Here is a 21,847-nt window from a genome sequence, read left to right on the forward strand (position 1 = left end):
GTTAGGTCACATACCTCCGAAAATGCATTTCACTGGAATGTGGGTTTCCTCACGATGTTTCCCTTCACCGCAACACAACCGCGGCATTTGGCAGCTCAATAGTAACCCTGACACCAGGTTTGAAGGGGTTGGTATTCTACCTGACAACCCACACGACTTAAGAAGGAGACCGCAACACACAACAACAAGTAGAGAACAAGTAGGTTTAATAAGATACTTAACTATTATATTTATCAATAAGGAGCCAACAAAAGCGTGGATTGTTTACCGCCGTGGCGTCGCCCGCGCCGCCCGCGCCGCCGCGGCGCTAGGTACCTACTTTTGGCGCCAAAACGCCCGCCATTGCTCCCTGTCATACATGATCGGCAGCTACTACATAGTAATCGGGGGAATAGTTTGGATGTCTGTTTTATTATAAGTAAACGACCGACACATTTATCCGGCCAAGTACAAAAAATAAGTCAACTGAATACACAAACAGGAGCAGAATCTCATAATTATAATTATTATATCTTTATATTACGGTTTAGGTACTTACGTAATTATGTGCTTAGACTTTAGAGCCCAGTTCTTTTTGTTTTACTGTTTTCTGATTCCCCAGCCGGCTGCAGCTGAAAATCAGCGTCATAGTCTTGCTAGAGCTTCGCCGTGACATTTGCTGAGCTGAAGCCGTTTCGGCATTATGTATAATTATTATTAATTTTTGTTAATTAGTGTTAAGTATGCCGAATAAATATATTTTCTTTCTTTCTTTCTATTATTATCTCATCATCAGCCCATTAACGTCCCCACTGCTGGGGCAAAGGCCTTCCCTATGGATGGATAGGGAGATCGGGCCTTAAACCATCACGCGGGCCCAGTGCGGGTTGATAACGACTGCTGTGCGGGTTATTAACGACTGCTAATGCAGCCGGGACCAACGGCTTAACGTGCCTTCCGAAGCACGGAGGAGCTCGAGATGAAAACTTTTTTTTGTGGTCACCCATCCTATGACCGGCCTTTGCCGAAGTTGCTTAACTTTAACAATCGCAGACCGAGCGCATTAACCGCTGCGCCACCGAGCTCCTCAGTATATTATTATCTACTAGTAGATAACTTATAGCCTGGACTCTTAAGATGGAGGTTTCCAGGATTTGTGCCCGGTTAATGGCAATGAGGGACAGGCTACGTTCCCCAAAAATAATATACATGGCGCTGTAAAGATTTTACGTGATACTTACCTACTAAAAATACAATGTAATGGCAAAAGCATATAAGTGTAAGTATAAAAATAATTGTTGCTTGATATTTGGGTCACATTATGTACCTATTGAATTCATTTATTCGAAATAAACATTACAGTCAAAACAAAAATACACATTATATGAAATAGACAATAACAATCTATTTAGTCAAATAAGCCCCCGCGGGTGGATCCGGGCGCAAAGGTCCCCATCACGCTTGCCGCGTTACCACGTTGTATGGCGATGGACAACCTTTGCGCCAGGAAACAACCCGCACGAGCATCCGACCTCCTGTCACTTATCCTTCGCCCCACCTCCCTAACGAAGGCTATAGCCTCCGACCCCCTATTGAATTATATACTATTGCTTCCCTTTATTTTGATAAGAGTAACAGTTATCCCTGATGCCGGGCAGCAGCGGTATCAGTACCTACTGGTTGGAGGCCGAGGAAATGGATTCTGGTAGGGCTCCAGCTAGAACATCACCGATTGAGAAATTGGTCGGTGTACTGCGGAACGGAAGGCGATTGGGGCAACCACCGTTCTACACGCCCTATCTATGGAGTAATGGCGTTTACTCCACCGACAAGAGCGCAGCTCCTAAATAAAGAGAGAGATTAGTTATCCAACATGTAATTATTATTGTGCCCGGGTGTAATAAAAAGGGTCATTATTTATACCCAAAAACAAAGATGCATATGTCTGTTATCCATGAAATTAGAAGGTGAAACGAAGGGAAATCTTTACAGCCCCATCTATATTGTTTTTGAGGATCGTAGCCTGGGGAGTCTCTCATCAGGATCGCCCCCCATTACCTACGTGGGACTTAAACAGAGCTGGCGAAGAGTGGGTGTACAGACATGAGCAATATCATGTACAGTTTAGAACCCTGTCACACTATCATATTTGACATTTTCATGAGACTTACGGTTTACATACATAAACTCACGCCTATTTCCCACCGGGGTAAGCAGAGACTATAGAATTCCGCTTACGGTTTAATTTGTCGAAAAAGTAAATGTGAAATGGTTTCAAATTGTATAACATTATTAGTACTCGTGACCGTACATAGTATATGTATACCTCTGTCTACCACTTGGGGTATACAGGCGTGATGGTATGTTATGTATGCTATGCTGAAGATATATCTTGAACTCAGTGATTTTTCATTCGGATCCTCGTAAATCAAGCAAACGAGGTATCGATAGCGATTTGAATAAATACGTCATGAATGCCTGTTAAATATTTATCATTTGATGTTTGGAGGAAATCGACATAAAATTAGTTAAATACGTTTTGATTCACCATTACAATTGACGACTTCTCTATACAAATTGACAATCGAACTACAGGGTGTCGGTTCGATTACCGGTTGGTGAATTTTTTTCAATTGAAACTTTTTTCAAATTGAATCTTATGCTTATAGGGTCCCGGTTACTACTTACTAATGTAAGTAGTCGTTACATGAGCCATGTCAGGGTCCTTTGGCGGCTCAATAGTATCCCTGACACCAGGGTTGATGAGGTTGGTACTCTACCTCACATCTCACACGATAGAAGAAGAGTGTTTGGGTACCTACTTCACCAACCCGTCGAACCACCTGCATTGGGTTGGGATGGCTCGCTCCGAAAGAATGTGTCAATGAGAAGAACTAACAATCACCAGTCTCCATGGTCTAGCGGTCAGAGCGTCAAGCCTCCCCTCAATCAACCAGAGGAAATATAGAACTTACTCCACCACGCTGCTTCAGAGCGGGTTGGCGTTTAAGCTAGTAGCCCGGGACCAACGGCCTTGCCTTCCGAAGCCCGGACAATCAGGTGATTCAGGTGACTGTAAGTAAGTAGTCACATGAGCCATGTCAGGGGCCTTTGGCGGCTCAATAGTAACCCTGACACCAGGGTTGATGAGGTTGGTAATCCATCTAACAACCCTCACGAGAGAAGGTGATTCAGCCTGTAGTGTCCTAGACAAACAAAGGACAGTCTGACAAAGTGATTTAGACATTGTTTCCAGCAGGATTCAAAGTCGGGACCTCCGGATCGTGAGCCCAACGCTCAACAACCTGGTTTCGCTTAATAAAGCTTTTCAATCAATCAATAATTCTTTATTGCACAAAACATATGTACAGGACAATGTACATACGAATAAAAATAAGCACAATAGGCGGCCTTATTGTTAAACAGAAATTACTGCCGGGAAACCTTAGGGGGAAAGAAGTTTATGCTTTTCTTTCTCTCTCAGTCAGGTAGTGACATACATATAGTTACAGAATATAGTAATGTTTGTTTTTCAGTTTCAGCGTTGGACTTGCTAATGATCACGCATGAATTCCCGCGGTGAGAGCTGCTGCGATCAATCACTATACCATAATGATTTATAGATCTGATGGCAATGCTCACATTGATGATGTACTATTTGTATTTTTGTTCTAAGTAAGGATAAAAGAAATATATATGAGTATCATTTATTTAACAGCCTCCGTGGTCTAGTGGTAAGAGCGTTAGGCCCACGATCTGGAGGTCCGGGTTCGACTCCCGATGGGGACATTGTCGAAATCACTTTGTGAGACTGTCCTTTGTTTGGCAAGGACTTTTCATGCTTGAATCACCTGATTGTCCGAAAAAGTAAGTTGATTCCGTGCTTCGGAGGGCACGTTAAGCCGTTGGTCCCGGCTATTAGCCGTAAAAACACCTCCACCAACCCGCAGTGGAGCAGCGTGGTGGAGTATGCTCCATACCTTCTCCGGTTGATAGAGAGGAGGCCTGTGCCCAGCAGTGGGACGTATATAGGCTATTTATGTTTATGTATCATTTATTTCATAAATGTTGTGCACATTGGCACCTTCCGTCAAACTCAACAGCAGTTTGTTGGCAGAAAGGTCGCTCTTTATTTTCAACATTTTATTGTAGTAGGTACTTACAATATTTAATTATAAAAGTAAATAGTTTACGTGGATAATGTGATGGATTGTAGATGTACTTATGTGAAAATATTCTACTCCTATTGTTAACATAATCTATGTAAAGAAATCGCAATACCAGCTGGCATTGTCAATCTCTTTAAATTATAATTTACTCTTTACGATGGTATTGTTTTTGGTCCTGTCAGAAGATGACAGGCAGGACAGTTTCTTATTTTAGTTTCATAGTTTGGTTTCTGAATAATTGTGTTATTATTGTGTTTAAATCGTATAGAAAGGCGGAATAAGATCTTTTAAATGTTGTTTTCTCTATTTCAGGTAAATATTGTGTTTTTATGTATTATTTAAATAAGCTCAAGTGTAAATGTCATCCTAATTAAAATTTCTCTATTTCAGAGCAACACGCTTTTGTTTTTATTCCACCAAAGATTTCTATTATATGTATAATCGTTTATTATTATTATTAATAGCCCTCAATGTCCCACTGCAGGGCAAAGGCCTCTCTTCCCTTCTTCCACTCCTCCCTGTCCCCAGCTTGCTCTTGCCGCCGTTTCGAGAAGCGGTCTAACTCGTCGCGCCATCTTTTCCGTGGCCTTCCCCGACGTCTGACAGCATTTGCAGGAACCCACTCTGTAGTTTTTTTGGCCCAGAGGTCATCGGGCAATTGTTTACTATCCCATGAAAATAAATAAATAAATAAAATAAGTATATATTTATATTTATGATAGTATTGAAGCTGTAGTAGCCCAGTTGGTAGAAAGTTTGCCTCCCGCTTTGAGGTCGCACGTTCGAATCCAGCACAGGCCTAAACCAATGATTGTCGAATTTGTTTTCGAATTCATATTTGGATCATAGGTGATTTATCACGTGCTCAGCTGTGAAGGAAAATCTTGAGGAAACGCACATTCCCGAGATATGCATTTTTCGGAGGTATGTGAAGTAACCTGTATTGGGCTGGTTTTCCCTTGGCGGGTTGGAAGGTCAGGCAGGCAGTCGCTTCTGTAAAACCGGACCTGTTAAATTTTCAGGTTAGGTAAGCGGACTCTGTGAGAAACGGGATAATGCTAGGGAGATGGTGATGTGACCCACTGGCGATTAATGTTTAGAATGGTAGGAAAACAAGTAAAAAAAAAATATCCGTGGACCCATCATGTTGACCCACAGGAAAAAGGGCTGTTCTGTTTACGAGAAGTAGGTACATACCTATGCATCTATGTACGAGCAGTCGTAAAAGTTTGATGAAGCGATTGATATTAGAAAAGTTCGACGATTGTTTTCGAGAAGATTGAAGTCGTGAAATAATTAAAGTCATTTAATTATGTTCAAAAAATATGAAAAGAAAGTCTCGGACACAAAGATAATTACTAAGTTATTATAATTACATGGCATACATACATAATAAATGGCCTATGTTACTGGACACATAATTAAGCTTACTTATTAAGTAGCGCAACGTTTCAATTAAAATTAATAAGTGATAATTTTTTTTGAGAATTTTTTAAAATAATATTTTGAAAATTAATCTTTTTACTTCCTTTTTTTATTTGCCCATTCGGCCAGACAAAGGGAACTTGGCCAGCCTAGTCTTTGGTCATCTTAATCTTTTTTGGAGAAGCACCCAGAAAATGTCTTCAGTCTTCACTCTTCAGGTAACGTCTTTAGGTTTTAAATTTTATATCTTCATGTATATTCCGATAAATAATGTCTTTATTGATATCATTTTCTTTCTACTAACTTTTTTTTTGTAATGGCACTAGTGTTGGTTTGTGCCATTTGTCCGGCCAAGTAGTTAATGCCATCTGAAAAAAAAGGTATGTGCCAATGTCAAATTTTAATTGATTGGGAAACTAAAAGGAATTAATAACATTCGGGAACGAAAATTTACACAAAAATAGCATCAGGTAAATGGGATAAACTACCTCTGGGTTGGCTGGAAGAGATCTCTCTTAGAGATAAGTCCACCCTTGTAAACGTCAATTTCATGTTTATGATGTAACTAGTTGTTAAGTCCAATAAAGTATATAATGATAAAAAACAAATATGAAATCTAAAAAAAGTATAAATTAATATAATAAATAAGATGTTGTACCTAAGTAGGTATCTGCTATAGTTTAATATCATTATAAGCATTCTAAATTATAACTAGTGTTGTAGACGATGTATTACCTAAACATATTAGTTAATTAGGTCAACTAATACCGGGTTACCGTCCCGGAATATCTCGAGAGCGAGACGTTGTTTACGCCGGCCGCCGTGCGCCGTAGTGATGGGATGATAATTTTTCATGCGTGAGGCACCGGCGCGTCGGATGCACTGCCGCCACCTCGTTCAAATACCCCGTACCGATTTTGTTGATCGGTATACTCAGGATAATACTTGCGAATTTATGCTTCAAATGTTTGCTACTTTTAATAACAAATTGGGAAGATTTTCCGAATAAGTGTTGTGTTTGACCGTTAATTTACTCTTTAGTTGGTACTTAGTTAAATAATGTAAGTATTAGGTCATGCTTAGGACTTAAGGTAGTTACAATAACTTACTAAAAACATTGTGAACATTGTTGCTATAGACATTGTAAAGGATAAATAATTAGATAGGTACCTAAGTATATTTACATAAACATACTATATATAAACAGCCTATATACGTCCCACTGCTGGGCACAGGCTTCCCCTCAATCAACCGGAAGGGGTATGGAGCATACTCCACCACGCTACTCCAATGTGGGTTGGTGGAGGTGTTTTTACGGCTAATAGCCGGGACCAACGGCTTAACGTGCCCTCCGAAGAACAGAATCATCTTACTTTTTCGGACAATCAGGTGATTTAAGCTTGAAAAGTCCTTAACAAACAAAGGACATTCTCACAAAGTGATTTCGACAATGTCCGCATCGGGAAACGGACCCGGACCTCCAGATCGTGAGTCTAATGCTCTAACCACTAGACCACGGAGGCTGTTTACATTATTAAGTTGATTATTGTTCTTGAACTAATTTGGATTATTTTTACAAACAAACTGCTGGTAGTAAACGTAGCCACAAGTAATCGAAACAACTTGCAGCCACTTCTGATGCGAAGTTCTAGCCATAGAGGCAGCCAATCAGCTCGCGACACAAAACACTTCAGGTCCCCGATACCGACCCCGCCGGCGTGGTCGACGATTTCCCTCATTCAGCGCTTATCGCTATCGACCCACTAGGGTCGATTAATTCTTTCAAATATTTTTCCTCTCAGACGACGCCCTGAGCCGAGGTTCGCGCCCAACTGGGCACCCTCAGGCCTGTTGTCTTAAACGTTGTACCTACCGGGTGAGAGCCTTCAGCGCTCCCCATTTGTCCGGCCAAGTAGTTAATGCCATCTGCGGCAAATCTACAATATGTCACGTCAAAAAAAAAAAAATCTGATGCGAAGTCCTGAGATGTACGCTAACCTGCAGTTTCTGGCAAAGTAATAAATTAACGGCCTCTGTGGTCCAGTGGTTGAGCGTTGGACTCACGATCCGGAGGTCCCGGGTTCGAATCCCGGTGGGGAGATATCACAAAAAACACTTTGTGATCCCTAGTTTGGTTAGGACATCACAGACTGATCACCTGATTGTCCGAAAGTAAGATGATCCGTGCTTCGGAAGGCACGTTAAGCAGTTGGTCCCGGTTACTATTTACGTAAGTAAGTGAGTAATCGTTACATGAGCCATGTCAGGGGCCTTTGGCGGCTCAATCATAGCCCTGACACCAGGGTTGATGAGGCTGGTATTCCCCCTCACAACGCACACGATAAGAAGAAGAACTGGTTGCAAGATCTCCTGGTTACATGTCATTTCTGTAATAGACCAAAAACCACCTACAAAAACAAAAAGTGTATAATTATGACAACTAATGGTTCTTAATATTTTCACCACTGTTTACCAATAATTTGCTAGACTCAGTGACTACTTTTGCCCTTTGATTGTACATAGGTACCTACCTACCTAATTATGTCACCCCACCCCATGGCTATAAAATAATTTGTTTCACTTAACATACCTACATTTCGAATACAGAGTTAGTACTCGTAAATGCCAAAACAAGGGCAGCCAAATAACATCAGTAAATGAACCAGACAGATTACTACTCAACAATAATGGTTGTTTATGGAGTGATTGTTTTCTTTGTCATTGCACCCATGTTTGTTGTAAAAACAATGAGACAATGAATGTTATGAGACGTAAATCATGGCTGTATAATCCACGTAGACGGAGTCACGGGCAAAAACTAATTTCCTAATAAATTCCAAAACATGACAACGAGTTTGGGACATAATAAAGAGAGTAACAAACAGATTGGCAGCGCCCGTAGGTGACCGGCGACGCCGCTGCCCGCCGCCTGGGGTTGCCAGCACACAATCAATAAATACTGCAAAGTTATTATAAAATAAATTTACTTTATTACTACCTATCGGTACATCTCTCGGCGTTTCAAGCTTGCTGCGTGTTTTGTAACAAGTAACATCTTCCAATCATACACATTATGAATATTGTGTATCTAAGTATTCGTATTAGGCATAACATAACGACATACCTAACGTCCATCATCCCAATAATTAAAACACATAATAACGGGTTCTTACCGCGTTTAAATGGGGATATGAGACTCCCGATATTTCGACACTGTTGCAAGTGCCATGATCCCCATTTAAACGCGGTAAGAACCCGTTATTATGTGTTTTAATTATGATAATAACCGCGTAAACTTAAAACAATGTCCATCATCCCAGTTTTGCTTAATAGAAAACTTCAAACCACACTTGATAACGAAGTTCTAAATACGAACAGTAACGAAAACCCATCAACTTTTACGACATTCCCGGGATGGTGAACTGCTGCACCTATTTTACGTCTTGTCTAGCAGGGAAGAGTCACATAACATAAAATAGAATCACGCCTATATCCCTGAATGGGTAGGCAGAGGTGTATAGTATACACTTCTACTCCTCGCCAGCTATGTTTACGTACTATGACCATTATTAACCGGGTACAAATCCTGGAAACCGCGTGATATTAACACGTTCACTGTGAATGAACCACATCTGAGATAATTTTGAAGCTCATACATGCATGTCCCATATGTTTTTTCTTGTCATAGTGTATCTATGTACATAAATTACAATTTGTTTATCGAAAAATTACATAACACGTGAGGGGTTATTATCTAATATTCAGTTACACAGTGAACGTGTTAGTTATTTATGATCCAAACATGAATTCAAACTCATAGTCAAATATAGTGGTTTAGATCCCGTCCCGGGATTCGAACCAGGGACACTACGATTTAAGTCACGCTTTCTCCGAACAGGGCTATTACGGACTTGAAAGTGTTAGTGAATATTTATAATTTCCGAATAAAGCTGCATTAGTGTAGAGCTGGTAACCCCGGGGCGCCGCCAGTCGCCGCAGCCGCCCCGCCGCCGGCCCGCCGGCTGCCGCCGCGGCGGGCGCCCGAGCGACGCGGCAGCCGGCCCCTGTTCCGATACTTACACCGGAGATACTTTATTGGGGGAATAAGATGCAATCTGTCGCTGATGATGGAAGACAAAAAACAACACACACACACACACACACACACACACACACACACATAAAATACTCGTAACATAATGCCTTATGTCATTTGAAGTAAGTCTCATTGACTTTCCAAGCAAGTCACTTTTAAAGAAAATCAGGGGGGTTAAAATGGGCACATCGAAGCAATTCATCTAAAAAACAATATTGCAATTTGACATTTGCGTTTAATAAAAGTGCGCAATGCAATTAAACGTCAAATAGCAATATTGCTTTTTTAGATGAATTGCTTCGATGTGGCCATTTTAACCCCTCTGAAACATTTATTCAACGTAAATTATCATAGATTGACTTCTTGAGGGTACGACTGACAGAGATGAATAGAAGAGGAATACCATGTTGTGCCCCACTTAGAGTGGGATAAGGGCAAGAGGATGATGGTATTTTTTTTAAACCAAGACATAATTTCGCAAGGTATTATATCTTATGGCTGAGGAGAGAATAGCTACAGAGAAGATTAGAATGTTTTTAACAGACAGGCTATGTACTTTTAACACGCACATATCTCATTTTAATGATTGAATTTTATTTAAAAAAATGTCTCCTGCTTCTGTTCATTAACGTTATTGGGGAAATAAGATGCAATGTAATCTGTCGTCGTTGATGGAAGATAAAAAACGGCACACAACATACCTAACACAATCAATCCAATCCAATTTGAAGTAGTAGAACCTAAAAAGTCTTTTACAGAGAAAAAAAATGCTTTATGAATAGTAAAATAAAAAGTAAATTAACGTTCAAACATAACACTAACACTTAAAAACCTATTATAAGTAACCTATTACAAGGTACTTCGAAAAACTTCTCAACTCAGTGCTCAAACTCGCAAACTTCGGAAGGTCACAATCACGGTGCCATTCATCCATTCACAGCCTCCGGAGACTGCGCATAAATACGGACATTTTCCCCTTTCCCGGCTATTTTCCCGCAAACCTCCACCACAAACGCACGCGGGAAAACACGGGACGAACACGCGTGACACAAAACTTTCGTCGCGTCCCAAAATGTAGAAAAATAACCCCGGAATTTTGCACAACACTAGTTACTAAAAAAAAGTTTTATGAAATTGATAATAATTAACGAATTTTATAACGACAATACTTTGAACACTGAATAAAGATTTTAATAAAATGTTTTTGTGTATACGATGTTGACTTTTGGAAAATTTAAATAATGAATGACTTGTAAGGTTTTGTGCGCTGTTTGTTGAGTTTGTGCCAATTTGGAATTTTAAATGAGGTATGTTTTGTGTTTGTTTTTTTATGTTGTTGTTGTGGCAGAGTGTATTTTTTTGGGCAATGTTTAATTGTTTTACTGCAGCACAATATATAACTGTATACTTAATTGTTTAATAATAGTTAAGTAAATCAACTTTATTTATTAACTTTACCTCTATCTATTTCTCTCTCTCTCTATTTATTTTTTAGTATTAGTGTAAAATGAGATTTATTTTACACATTAATATTTTGCATTTTAAAAATTGGACTGTCAAAATACATAGTAAATAAATAGTAGTGTAATAGAGTAGATGTTAGTTGTTTTATAATTTATAGATAAAATTTTATACTACTTGGCCGGATAAAAAGTAATTGAAGTAAGCTCCATACATTTTTCATTTGGTTAATCAAGGAAACATAGGCCAGTGAGTTATGTGAGTAGATAGGATATACCTTTTTTGCTAACTTAGCTTTATTGAGCTTGAAACTTGATAACTAAAGTCCAAGTTAGTTGACAGCTATTTATAATAATGTTACTTATGAAGTCGTATAAAGTTGACCTATTAAATTGTTTCACAGCTCAACTGATCAGCAAAGTGCAACTTTTTTTTGTAGTAGTGAAGTTCAAACAGCACAATAGTGTCATTGCACTATTGAAATACAAATAGTGCTACTGCACTATTTATGTAGGATAGTGTTGTAAAGTTAAATAGTAGTGGGTTGACTACAAGTGGAGATTTGAAGATTCGGCCTTTATCGTGCAGGAGCGGCATAATTTATTAACTTGATGTGTCTTTTAGCCTGTGCATTCCGACCGATGGACGGGCATAGAACAAATAACTACAGAAGGAGGGTTGAATAAAAATACTCAATATAAACAAAGTAATTTGAAGATTACCGCGAAGATAAAGGTTTTAAATAAGTAGTGGTAAGTGAGGTACATTAAAAAATAGTGCTTAAATAGTAGCAGTACACATAGCACTAGTTTTTGTAGTGTGAATTCGAAAATGGAGTAAATATCTGAACATATTTTGGAAGTTTGTCAGGATTAAACATTGTATTGTTACTCCCAACGTCGGACGTCGTCGTCGTGTTGTTGTGTTTGAAGTATGTCAGGATCGAAGCAAATGGAATTATATAGTCTCTGCTTAGTAGTTTCGAAATTCTGATTAAAAAGCGTTTGAAAAAGTCAGCTTCCCTGAAAAGCATCCTGGATGAGACATAGATGATAGACAGAGTGAAAGAGCCTCACAGACACTGCTAATCTTCAGTAAAGACATATGACAATGAAGGTGTTATAAACTTGTACAGTGTTATTACAAAACGTTTTTTTTTATTTGACGTGACTTATCGTAGATTTGCCGCAGATGGCATTAACTACTTGGCCGGATAAATGGGGAGCGCTGAAGGCTCTCACCCGGTAATTACAAAACGAAGACTAAAAAATAACTAGGTAAAAAATATACTCCGCCTCATGAAAGAAGTCCCGCGGCCGCGGTGCTACTGTCTCATATGTCCATAGAATTATTATGACTTGTCAGTTTGTTTCTTTCTTTGTTGACTTCTTTCCTGGCGTGTTAATCCTAAACCTCGTTTATCTTTCTGTCTTCGTTTTGTAATAACACTGGTTGTAGTCGGTCCCGGCTACTATGTATCTATTTACATAAGTAAATACCTACTAAAAAAAGTTTTCATCTCGAGCTCCTCCGTGCTTCGGAAGGCACGTAAGCCGTTGGTCCCGGCTGCATTAGCAGTTGTTAATAACCACCAATCCGCACTGGGCCCGCGTGATGGTTTAAGGCCCGATCTCCTTATCCATCCATAGGGAAGAGCCGTGCCCCAGCAGTGGGGACGTTAATGGGCTGGTGATGATGAAATACCTACTTAAGTAGATAGTCGTGAATTATAACCGTGTCAGGGCCTTTGGCGGCTAAATAGTAACCCTGGTTGATGAGGTCAGACATTTAAATCAAAATCCGCACGAGAAAAGACTGGTAATGTTTACCTACCTCCAAACTCCCAGCCTCTGAGAGACTATCACAAGTACCCACAAAGTGGCAAGCAGCCGCTCTGCGGCGGGTCGGGTGGCGCCGCACGCACACAGACGCGCGCACCTGACGTCGCGAGCGGCGCCAACCCGCGCCCCGCGCGCCCGCGCCGCGCTCCGCGGTGTGGCCAGCTGATAAATTGTGCTCGGGTTTGGGGACTTTCTGAAAAAAAGAAAGATACATATTTTACTTATGACGCCACACACACAGGCAAACAGGTACATTACATTTATACAGAACATAATCCAAACGAAAATAGAAATAAGATTAATAATTACAATAAAAAACATCCAAAATCACAAATACAATTACATTTTTATTAATTATTTCCTGAGCATTGTCCCGTTTTTCACCACTTATCTAAGCTGAAGATTTGACAGGTCCGGTTTTATTAATAATAATATTTTTTTTTCTTCGTATCTACATATAATCACCGTCGTAGTTCCAAATAAGGTGTGAGAGTGCTACGAGTGCAGTGATACGATGATATTTTGATAAGATGGATTGGAGAAAAGTGATCAACGCACTGCCGCTGCATATGTACTTATACGAATTTTGCCCTTGACTTTTATCCCCTTGTATTTTAGGGAATACATTTTCAAAAATTCTCAGTGCACACTTACGTCACTTAAGAAAATTTTCCCTATGCAGAGCCGCATAATTATTTAATGTTTATTTAAACTAACATAAAATATGAATGATAACGTTGATGGTCATGGTTAAGAAGGAATTCAAAGGGCGAATACTTAGCGCAAAATATTAAAAAAGAAAGTAAAATGACAAAAGGAAAAAGACGGACACAAAAGTTTTGGGTGGAATATTTAGATAAAAATAAAAAAAAAAAATTCCGTCACGTCATCGTGTCTTATACAAGAATGTTTCACCAAAAAGAGCGTGGCTCTTAAATTGATGATGATGAAAAAAAAAAACACTAATTACTTACTAAATGTTATTAAACAAGCAGGTTAAAATCTAACCCGCTAGAATATTCAAAATTAAAAGTTTTAGGTCATTCCAGAATTAACAAAAAGTTGTATAGTACAACCACACTACTATTAGTAGTGGTTGTAGTAGTGTAGTGCTAAAATGACTACAGTACCTAGTTACAAGAGTTTTATATAGTGTTATCCATGTACCCATTACCATTTAATTATCATTGTAAAATTTAACGAAGAATAGCAAACACGATTTATACTCAAGTACAACTAGTAAAATATTAGTAAAAGAAATGTACGTGCTCCTTCGAGCCGGATATTAAGTACACGTTACATGTCGAATTTCAAAATGTTGTCTTCCAGTTTCGTTTAAAAACGTTTACCCGACAGAAGCGGGGTAAACTGGCGGGGTAATCGCCGCTGTGTGAGGTATCACGTGGCGGGTGTGAGTGCAGTGGGCGCGCTCGGCGGTCAGTCGAATGCCGGCACGCGGCGAAAGATGACGTCCGAAGAGCGCGAGTGTGTCGCATGGCGCGCGCGGCCGCGCGGCTCGTGACGGCGGCCGCGGCATGTGATGTTCCGGAGACGCGGCCTGCGCCGGCGGCTGGCTTCTGCCGGCGCGCCCTCGGTGCCCGACGACCAGCTGCGGCGGCTGGCGCGCGCCATCGACGCGGGCGCCGCCGGCGAGTGCGTGCCCGGAGACGTCCAGCTCCGCCTCGCCGTCACCCGTGCCTTCAGGTTCCCCGACGTCCGCGAGCTGGCTGAGGTGCGCCGTCTGCCGCTCTGCTCCGAGCCCCACTGCTGCAACCCTCACCACTGGAGCCGCCTCTGCAAGCCCGGTACGTGCGGCCGTTGACCCGCGCAACAAGTGCATACAGTAAACATCTCGACCCGTGTTTTCCGACGCGTACAACACAAAATGGAGCTGGTTTAGTGAATGGATGTTACGGAATGTATGGTTCTTGATACAGTGTTTGTTGCTAAAGTTCTTTCTGATTGGAAGTTTGATCTGGGCATATTTGATAGTCGAATGCATCAGTGGCTTTAAGTGTTGGAGTTATGGATGTGTGCTCGATTTTGTATGTGACATTAAGCTGACGGACGACGTCGAGAAACATAACCTCTTTAAGTATCTATGCTTGCTCGTAATGTGCTTGGATCTATTTCACCTTAATTCGTGAATACCCACAAATTATTACTAAAATATCTCTTTCTTCTCAGTCCTATTTTCCCAGTTTTCTTCTCCCCGGCGGTTTTCCTGTGACTAACTTCATTCTGGTTGCATCAGTTATCAGTGCAAATCGTTATCAATGTGTTATCGCTACTGTTTGTTTCTCTATCTGTGGTTACGTGTGTCGTGACGTCTGCATCGTGCGCTCACTTTTACCAGCAACTACTTACATGATTTTTTCATCTTTACACCCGACGTCTTTGAAATAAGTTTTCGTCTTAAAAACGAAGTGAAATACAGCTTTCGAACTCTATAGCAGATTGTAAACATTTCCGTTCGTTAATCTATTTTTAGAGTCTGACATCAGCCGTCGTACAGTTTCTTTGGTTTGTTTTATCGAAAACGTAAAGGTCACAGTTTATTAGACACTCTTTATGCATATCATCGAAACTGTGTTTATTGCCTCTGTCGGGTACATCGCTAACGAGTCGGTCGACAGTTACGTCACATTTACCTTACTTTTATGGCGCGTCAAAAATTCCGTGAAATTCTTGTCAGAAAATGCGTGGGTACTGGAGTAGATATTTACGTCGACAACATTATATTGTCGGCGTAAGCAAAGTAAGAACCTATCACCTAATCTGAGCGCGAGGGTCATGCGTTCGCGATAAGTAGACAAGGTCACGGCGCTGGCGCCGGCTTGCCGCGACGGCGGCGCGCGCGCCCGTTAACTTTTTAATTCGTCAGGCAATGGCGCTACCGCCCGTCAGCCTTTGTACTCACTGCCGCCTCCTTGTTTCCTTGCTTATGACCTCTTTGCGGCTCCTCTTTATAATGTTCGGTCACGTGTTCATGTTGCCTTCTTTAGCCTCGGTACGCGGCTAGTCGTGTGAGGAATGTTGTGACGTCATTACTTTCTTTATGTTTCAACACTTATATTTCTATTCAATCCATTTTAGGATCACGACTTTTATACTAAGTTGCTTGAAGGAATCAAACTTCTTAGGAGTCGCTATTAATTTACTGTTGACAAAGAACTAGGTACCTACTCAACATTCCTTCTGACACAAATACCTACCTACAATGTGCACCATGACCAGATCATCTTTTCATCAGGCAGTGAAGCTAATTCACGCCATAAGTATTTCCTGTAATAATTCTTCTCGAACTGTGTCGGATGTGAAACGTATCTTTGGGATCGTAGATAAAATTATCTGGTCGGTGAATTTGATGTTTTTGAACTAATGAGTGGCCATGACATCGACTCACGCGCAGTTCAAATCGCCTACAAGTCACCGCCCACACTCGGCTGGTACTTGGGAACTCGGGATGTAGGTGTGTTGACAATGCCTGTTAGCATATTAATTAAGAGGAAAGGCAAGAAAAAATATGAATATTAATGCTTCCTAATGTGGGTAGCAGCCAGGGTCTTCTACGTCAGGGGTTTGTCCCCGATATACGGGTAGCCGCGATAAATGTCGATATTAAAAAGCCAGATTCCTCAGATGATGGTTTCATAATGACCAAATTATACATATGTGAGGTTACGAGTACGTCATAAATTAAAAAAAAACTACATTCTGGAACTGACTTCTGACTGTCTAATGGCTAATATTTATTTACTGAGAAATGTTTCTTTACAAAAATATAAAACACTGGAAAAATCTATTAAAAAATAAATGTAAAAATATTACTAATTGTAACAAAAATTAAAAAATAGTAAGTAAATGATGAAAGTAATTTTTTTGGTCTAATTTTTGTCTCAGTAAGGAAAACCAGATGGGGTCAGGTCATACTGTAAAAGATAAATTAAAAATAATTACAAGAATACGAAAATAATAAGAGAACAAAAATAATAATAAATGACGTAGAGGCAAAAAAATAAATTAACTGCTTATAATAACTAAATAGTAAAAATAAAAACAATAAAGTCCAGAAGCGCAATAATAAAAAGTAAAAAAAAACTGGTGTTAGAACAAAACCATCATAACAATTATTTTATGTTTTTATTAGGAATTTATTAGCAATTTAAGAAAATATTATTTATTAGCAATTTATTACGAATACATATCCAAATCAAATTATTATTAATAGCAATTGTACCATAGGGATTGATATTATGAAATTAAATAAATTAAATTTATTTTATTCTTATTCTTATGATCTTAGACGGGTTTCTGATCAGTCTTGAAAGTAATAGCTTGGTCACTGATTACCGAATTATATCACTTAAGGTTTTATTTAAATTAGAATTCGCTTTTGTTGTTACTAATTCATTGATATTTGTAACTTGCTTACTTTTAACTACTTATCCTAGAATTTTATTTCATAAATTAACTTCCATATTGCTTTCTTCGTGTTCTGCTGTAGAATTTACCTCACGATTCTTATGAAACTCTAGTCCCTAAGTACCATTATTACAAACGACGGCAACTATGCCTCAACGTACATGTCCATTCACTTTCGCTCAGCCTTCCCATGTATGGTAAGCCTATTGGTCAAACTATAATCTGTTGTTACTCTTGCGCAATTTATTGCTGTTCTAATTTTATGGTTACCAGAAGGATTTTTATCTGTTGTTCTTGTTTCCTTCCTTATATTCTTGTCGTTACTTTCACTTTAAACTTTGCTCTTACTGAAACTGTAATCTCTAGACATTTTTAGATTTCTTATTTAAAATGATTAAGTTCTTATATTTGCACTATTTCAGCTTATACTTTAACAGTAGCTTTATCCAAAGCGTAAACATGTTTCTTCAGACCATAGTTTCTCGTAAAATTGTAAGCATCTTCCAAAACCATTATCTTACCCAATTACTGAATATCCATCATTGTTTTAATCGATTCGACAAGTCGGAAATTGCACTATCAAATTCTGTTCCACCTGGCGCCGCGTGCGCATCCTTCATCAGACCTCACCTGTGCGGTTTTTTTGCGCCGGCGTCGTCTCAGTCTCGCTCGTCGCTGTCGCCACCGTTTTTGTCAACTTTCGCGGCTGGTTCCCACAGACAGACTAAATATAGTCGGCGTCATACGTACCACATTCTTTTGATTTATATTCAACTTATTTGCATTGTCTTTAGTCCTGCTACTGCCTCTTTTAAAGTTTTTTTTAGTTGTCCACTTTGCTTTTAGTTTTAACAATCAGCCTTTGTGTTGCTTTCTCTTAGTATAATGTTTTTTACACGATCTAAATGGTTTCCGATATAATAAAAGAGAGTATCAATTTCAGTTTTATTAGCGTATCAAACGTAATGCGCTCCATTGTGAGGTCGATCGTCAGCTGTTTATTGTGCACCTGCTCTGTTTAATACATCACTTTTTTCTTATTACTTGCACCAACGGTTGCTATCAGTTGATCGTTATTCATTATCGGCGTATAAAGGAACTGTAAAGGTTAAATATAATTCATGTACATCAATCTTTGGAGTGGAGTACGTGGCTCGAGGCGTATGCTCGCGAATCGGCGCCAATCTCGGCGGCCGGCGGCCTCTATTTGTGAATGTTTTTATGCGAAGCGTTTCGGCCGCGCGGCTGAGGGGGGATCCTTATCTTATCGTGCGCAGGCGTCGACGCGACGCCGCCAACTCACACGCTCAACCACTCTAACTTTGCGCCACTTTGTCCCGTTGTCATCATCAAATCTCAAATCCATTATACATCCAGCCCACGTTAGACAATCAAGCCTACATCCTCGACGGACAAACATTATTGGCTCCGACTACCATTTACAAGTAATTTGGTGCCCACACGCCATTTCACCGCCATTACGTGTCCAAAATTTAATAATGTCGTCTAGATATACCCGTATAAGAATCCATCTGTTGATGCGAGCGTCTCGGAGGCGGCGGCATGGCCGATATTTATTTAGCCATAATTGCTTGTCGGCTCGCTGGCGCCGGCGCCATGTCGCGCCGCGCGGGCGGGGGCGGCGGCGCGGCGCGGGGGGAGGGACCGGCACCGGCGCAAACGCAGGTATGAGCCACCGCGTAAGCTCAACTCGATTTTCGTGATCGGTTTTTTCGTGTTATTGCAGTCTCGACATGTTTTTAGGCTACTTTGTTGAATTTGTGAATGGTCTTCGGCGACATTGTGTTCAGCACAATAGATTTTTTCAAGTTTACAGTCCGTTTGTTACGGTTTTGTGTAATAATAAATTTAAAGTGGGTAAACTTATAGTAATTATCAGAATGCTACTTTCATTTATTTAATTAGGAGTCTCATTATCTTAATTATACGCTTATTGTTGGTTTCTTGTTATCTTGTCATGAATTTCATGCATTAAATGTAGGCATTTAAACTGTACATATTTAATTCGCTGGCGCTCAAGGTATCTGTTCTTCTATCATCATTAGTCACGATTACGTTGTTACCTGGTACAGTTTTATCAAAAAGTTCGGAATTGAAGGCAGTCATCTGGCGATTTCTATCGAAGTGGGCACTAGCGCCATTGACTGGCTCTGGCACCTGTGTCCGGACCGGTCGCCGCCGTCCCTCGTCAGACTGGTTATCATTTACATTAGGGCTGTGTAGGGTTATCATATCACCGTGCCTCGCTTCCAATAAGAAATTACTTATTGATTCTTGGAATTTCCGAAACGATTGTGGCTTGACTATTAATTGCTGTAGCAACAAGTCCTCTAGCTTTATCTTCAGGATGAATTTCATGTTTTCAAAAGCCAATGTTCGTTTGATCCACACCACTGTTTATCAAATGTTTATCGGTCGCGATCACGATTCATTTTCCATTATCATGCCACCGTGAATATTCAGTTTAAAGAATAGGTTATTTCTGATATCTCATACGTTTTTATTAGTCTTATTTTTAGATTTATTATTTCGTAATATTCATAAAATTGAGAATTCATTCCACTCTTCAATCAATTTGTGTATGGGAGTTATGTCGTGTTTATTTAAATTCTGGTCATATTTTAAAGTCAGTTTATCGCTGGGAATGTTTGGAATGTCTTGTAAACTTTATGGCAACGGCGTACTATTCTAAGCTGGGTGCCAGATCTGTCAGTGATTCTTGAATTTCTAACTTGTGTCTTAACTGTAAATTAATACATAGTACAATGAAAGTAAAATTTTGTATCTACCTACATAATTGTTAAGATTAGACTGGGCATGCTCGTGTTACGGATTAACAAGGAAGCCCTACGCTTTGGTAGCTGTAAGAGTATAAAGTGCGAGACACAGCAAAATTGCGAGTCATGTAAAATTGAAAACCTTTTTATAGATTTAAGTCACCTTTGTCTAGGAATTAGAAAAGCCAATACACGAAGAACATACCAAACCAGACCAGTCTGATACGAACTGAGTCACTCACGTTGTCGTAACGATGTAAGAATTCGGACTGTCAGGTTATCTACTAGAGAGGCCTTTTGGGGTTTTTTTTTTTTTTTTTTTTTTTATTCTTAAATTTTATGGAGGATTTTTTCTTACAAGAAAATGTCATCCTCATATTGATACAAAATTAACATAAATAACAATTAATTTGGTAGCCTCCTATCCAATCCCTTTTTAACAATTTTAACTAAATCTCGTGCTTTCTCGCTCAGCGGAGAAGAGAGGAGGCTATTACATATTCCAATCTCGTAAAGAATATTATATTTAACAAAAAAGTCCCGTCTTTCAGCCTCATTACGAACACATTCCATAAGAATATGAAAAACATCCTCAACTACAAGACACTCCGAACATAAAGGGGAGGTTATTTTACGCATTAGGTAAGCAAAACTATTGAGAGGCACGTGTCCGGACCGAAGCCTCAATGTTGTTACAATCTCATTTCGTCCCATCTTAGAATCCTCAATCCATGAATAGTTAGGGATGTCGGGCTGAATAGTTCTATACCATATTCCCTTACTTAACGATCTCTCGTCAAAATGCTCATTCCAACTGTCGCGACACTGTTGTCTAGGAACATATAAAACATCGGAAAAGTAAGGTAAACATTTATACTCGATTCCTTCGGTTGAAGCTTGTTTGGCGAGCAGGTCGACATATTCATTTCCCGACAACCCTACATGAGCAGGGATCCACTGCAGCCTCACGGTCTTGTTCTTATTTTGTAATTCTTGAATGCATTTTAAAACAGTATAGGCTATCGGTGTACCTCGATAATTCGAGGTACATCGAGCCACGTGTTGTAAAGCGCTTTTAGAATCGGTGAAAATGACAAAATCCTTAGTTTTCAAAGATTCAATATAGGCTAACGCCTCGCAAATAGCAATCAGTTCTGTATACATTATTGAAATTTTGACGTCTATTTTAAACCGACATGCGACTTCTGCTTGAGGGTCATAAAAGGCCGCTCCAATACCCCGTGAATCTTTCGAACCGTCTGTAAAGATTTTGTAACAATTGGCGTAATTTTGCAAAATATACTGATTACACATATTTTTAAGATTATATACCCTGTACGAACGCTTTCCATTTAAAACTGTATCTATAAAAGGCTTTACTGTTTTTTTAAGATCCACATTGCTTATCCATTTATCCATAGAAAACATCTCCAGCTGATTGCTTCTATGTATAGGTATACGGTTCAAATACTCATGGCTTATGATTAAAACCGGTTGCTTCCCGCGGCGCCAGTAGTTCGCGACACTGCAAAGGTTACGTAACACATTCAATAGGTCGATAACTTCGCTGACGGCAGACGATTTACATTTTAACCAATATTTACTGGCTAAGTATTGTCGTCTTAAGTATAAAGGTGGTAAATATAACTCGCA

General features: G+C 39.7%; 2 protein-coding genes across 3 annotated transcripts in view; one reads left to right on the forward strand and one right to left on the reverse strand.

Moving 5' to 3' along the window:
• Positions 1–5,498: 5,498 nt before the first annotated feature.
• Positions 5,499–15,819, reverse strand: LOC126370008 (uncharacterized). Of its 2 annotated transcripts, none has more exons than XM_050014628.1 (3): positions 15,623–15,819; positions 12,964–13,164; positions 5,499–5,941 (listed from the first exon to the last, which is right to left on the reverse strand). In XM_050014628.1, exons 1-3 carry the CDS (start codon positions 15,764–15,766, stop codon positions 5,873–5,875), a joined length of 414 nt encoding a protein of 137 aa, XP_049870585.1. In that variant the 5' UTR covers positions 15,767–15,819; the 3' UTR covers positions 5,499–5,872. The 2 variants fall into 2 exon arrangements, with proteins under 2 accessions (XP_049870585.1, XP_049870586.1); XM_050014629.1 differs by lacking the exon at positions 5,499–5,941 and adding an exon at positions 12,686–12,816.
• Positions 14,403–21,847, forward strand: part of LOC126369992 (mothers against decapentaplegic homolog 6) — a 38,936-nt gene continuing 31,491 nt past the window's right edge. The window contains exon 1 of the mRNA XM_050014612.1: positions 14,403–14,776. Within this exon, the coding sequence (XP_049870569.1) occupies positions 14,512–14,776 (265 nt within the window). The 5' untranslated portion in view covers positions 14,403–14,511. The remainder of the gene's footprint in view (positions 14,777–21,847) is intronic.

The sequence above is a fragment of the Pectinophora gossypiella genome, chromosome 10, assembly GCF_024362695.1.
Source record: "Pectinophora gossypiella chromosome 10, ilPecGoss1.1, whole genome shotgun sequence".
Lineage (NCBI taxonomy): Eukaryota > Metazoa > Arthropoda > Insecta > Lepidoptera > Gelechiidae > Pectinophora > Pectinophora gossypiella.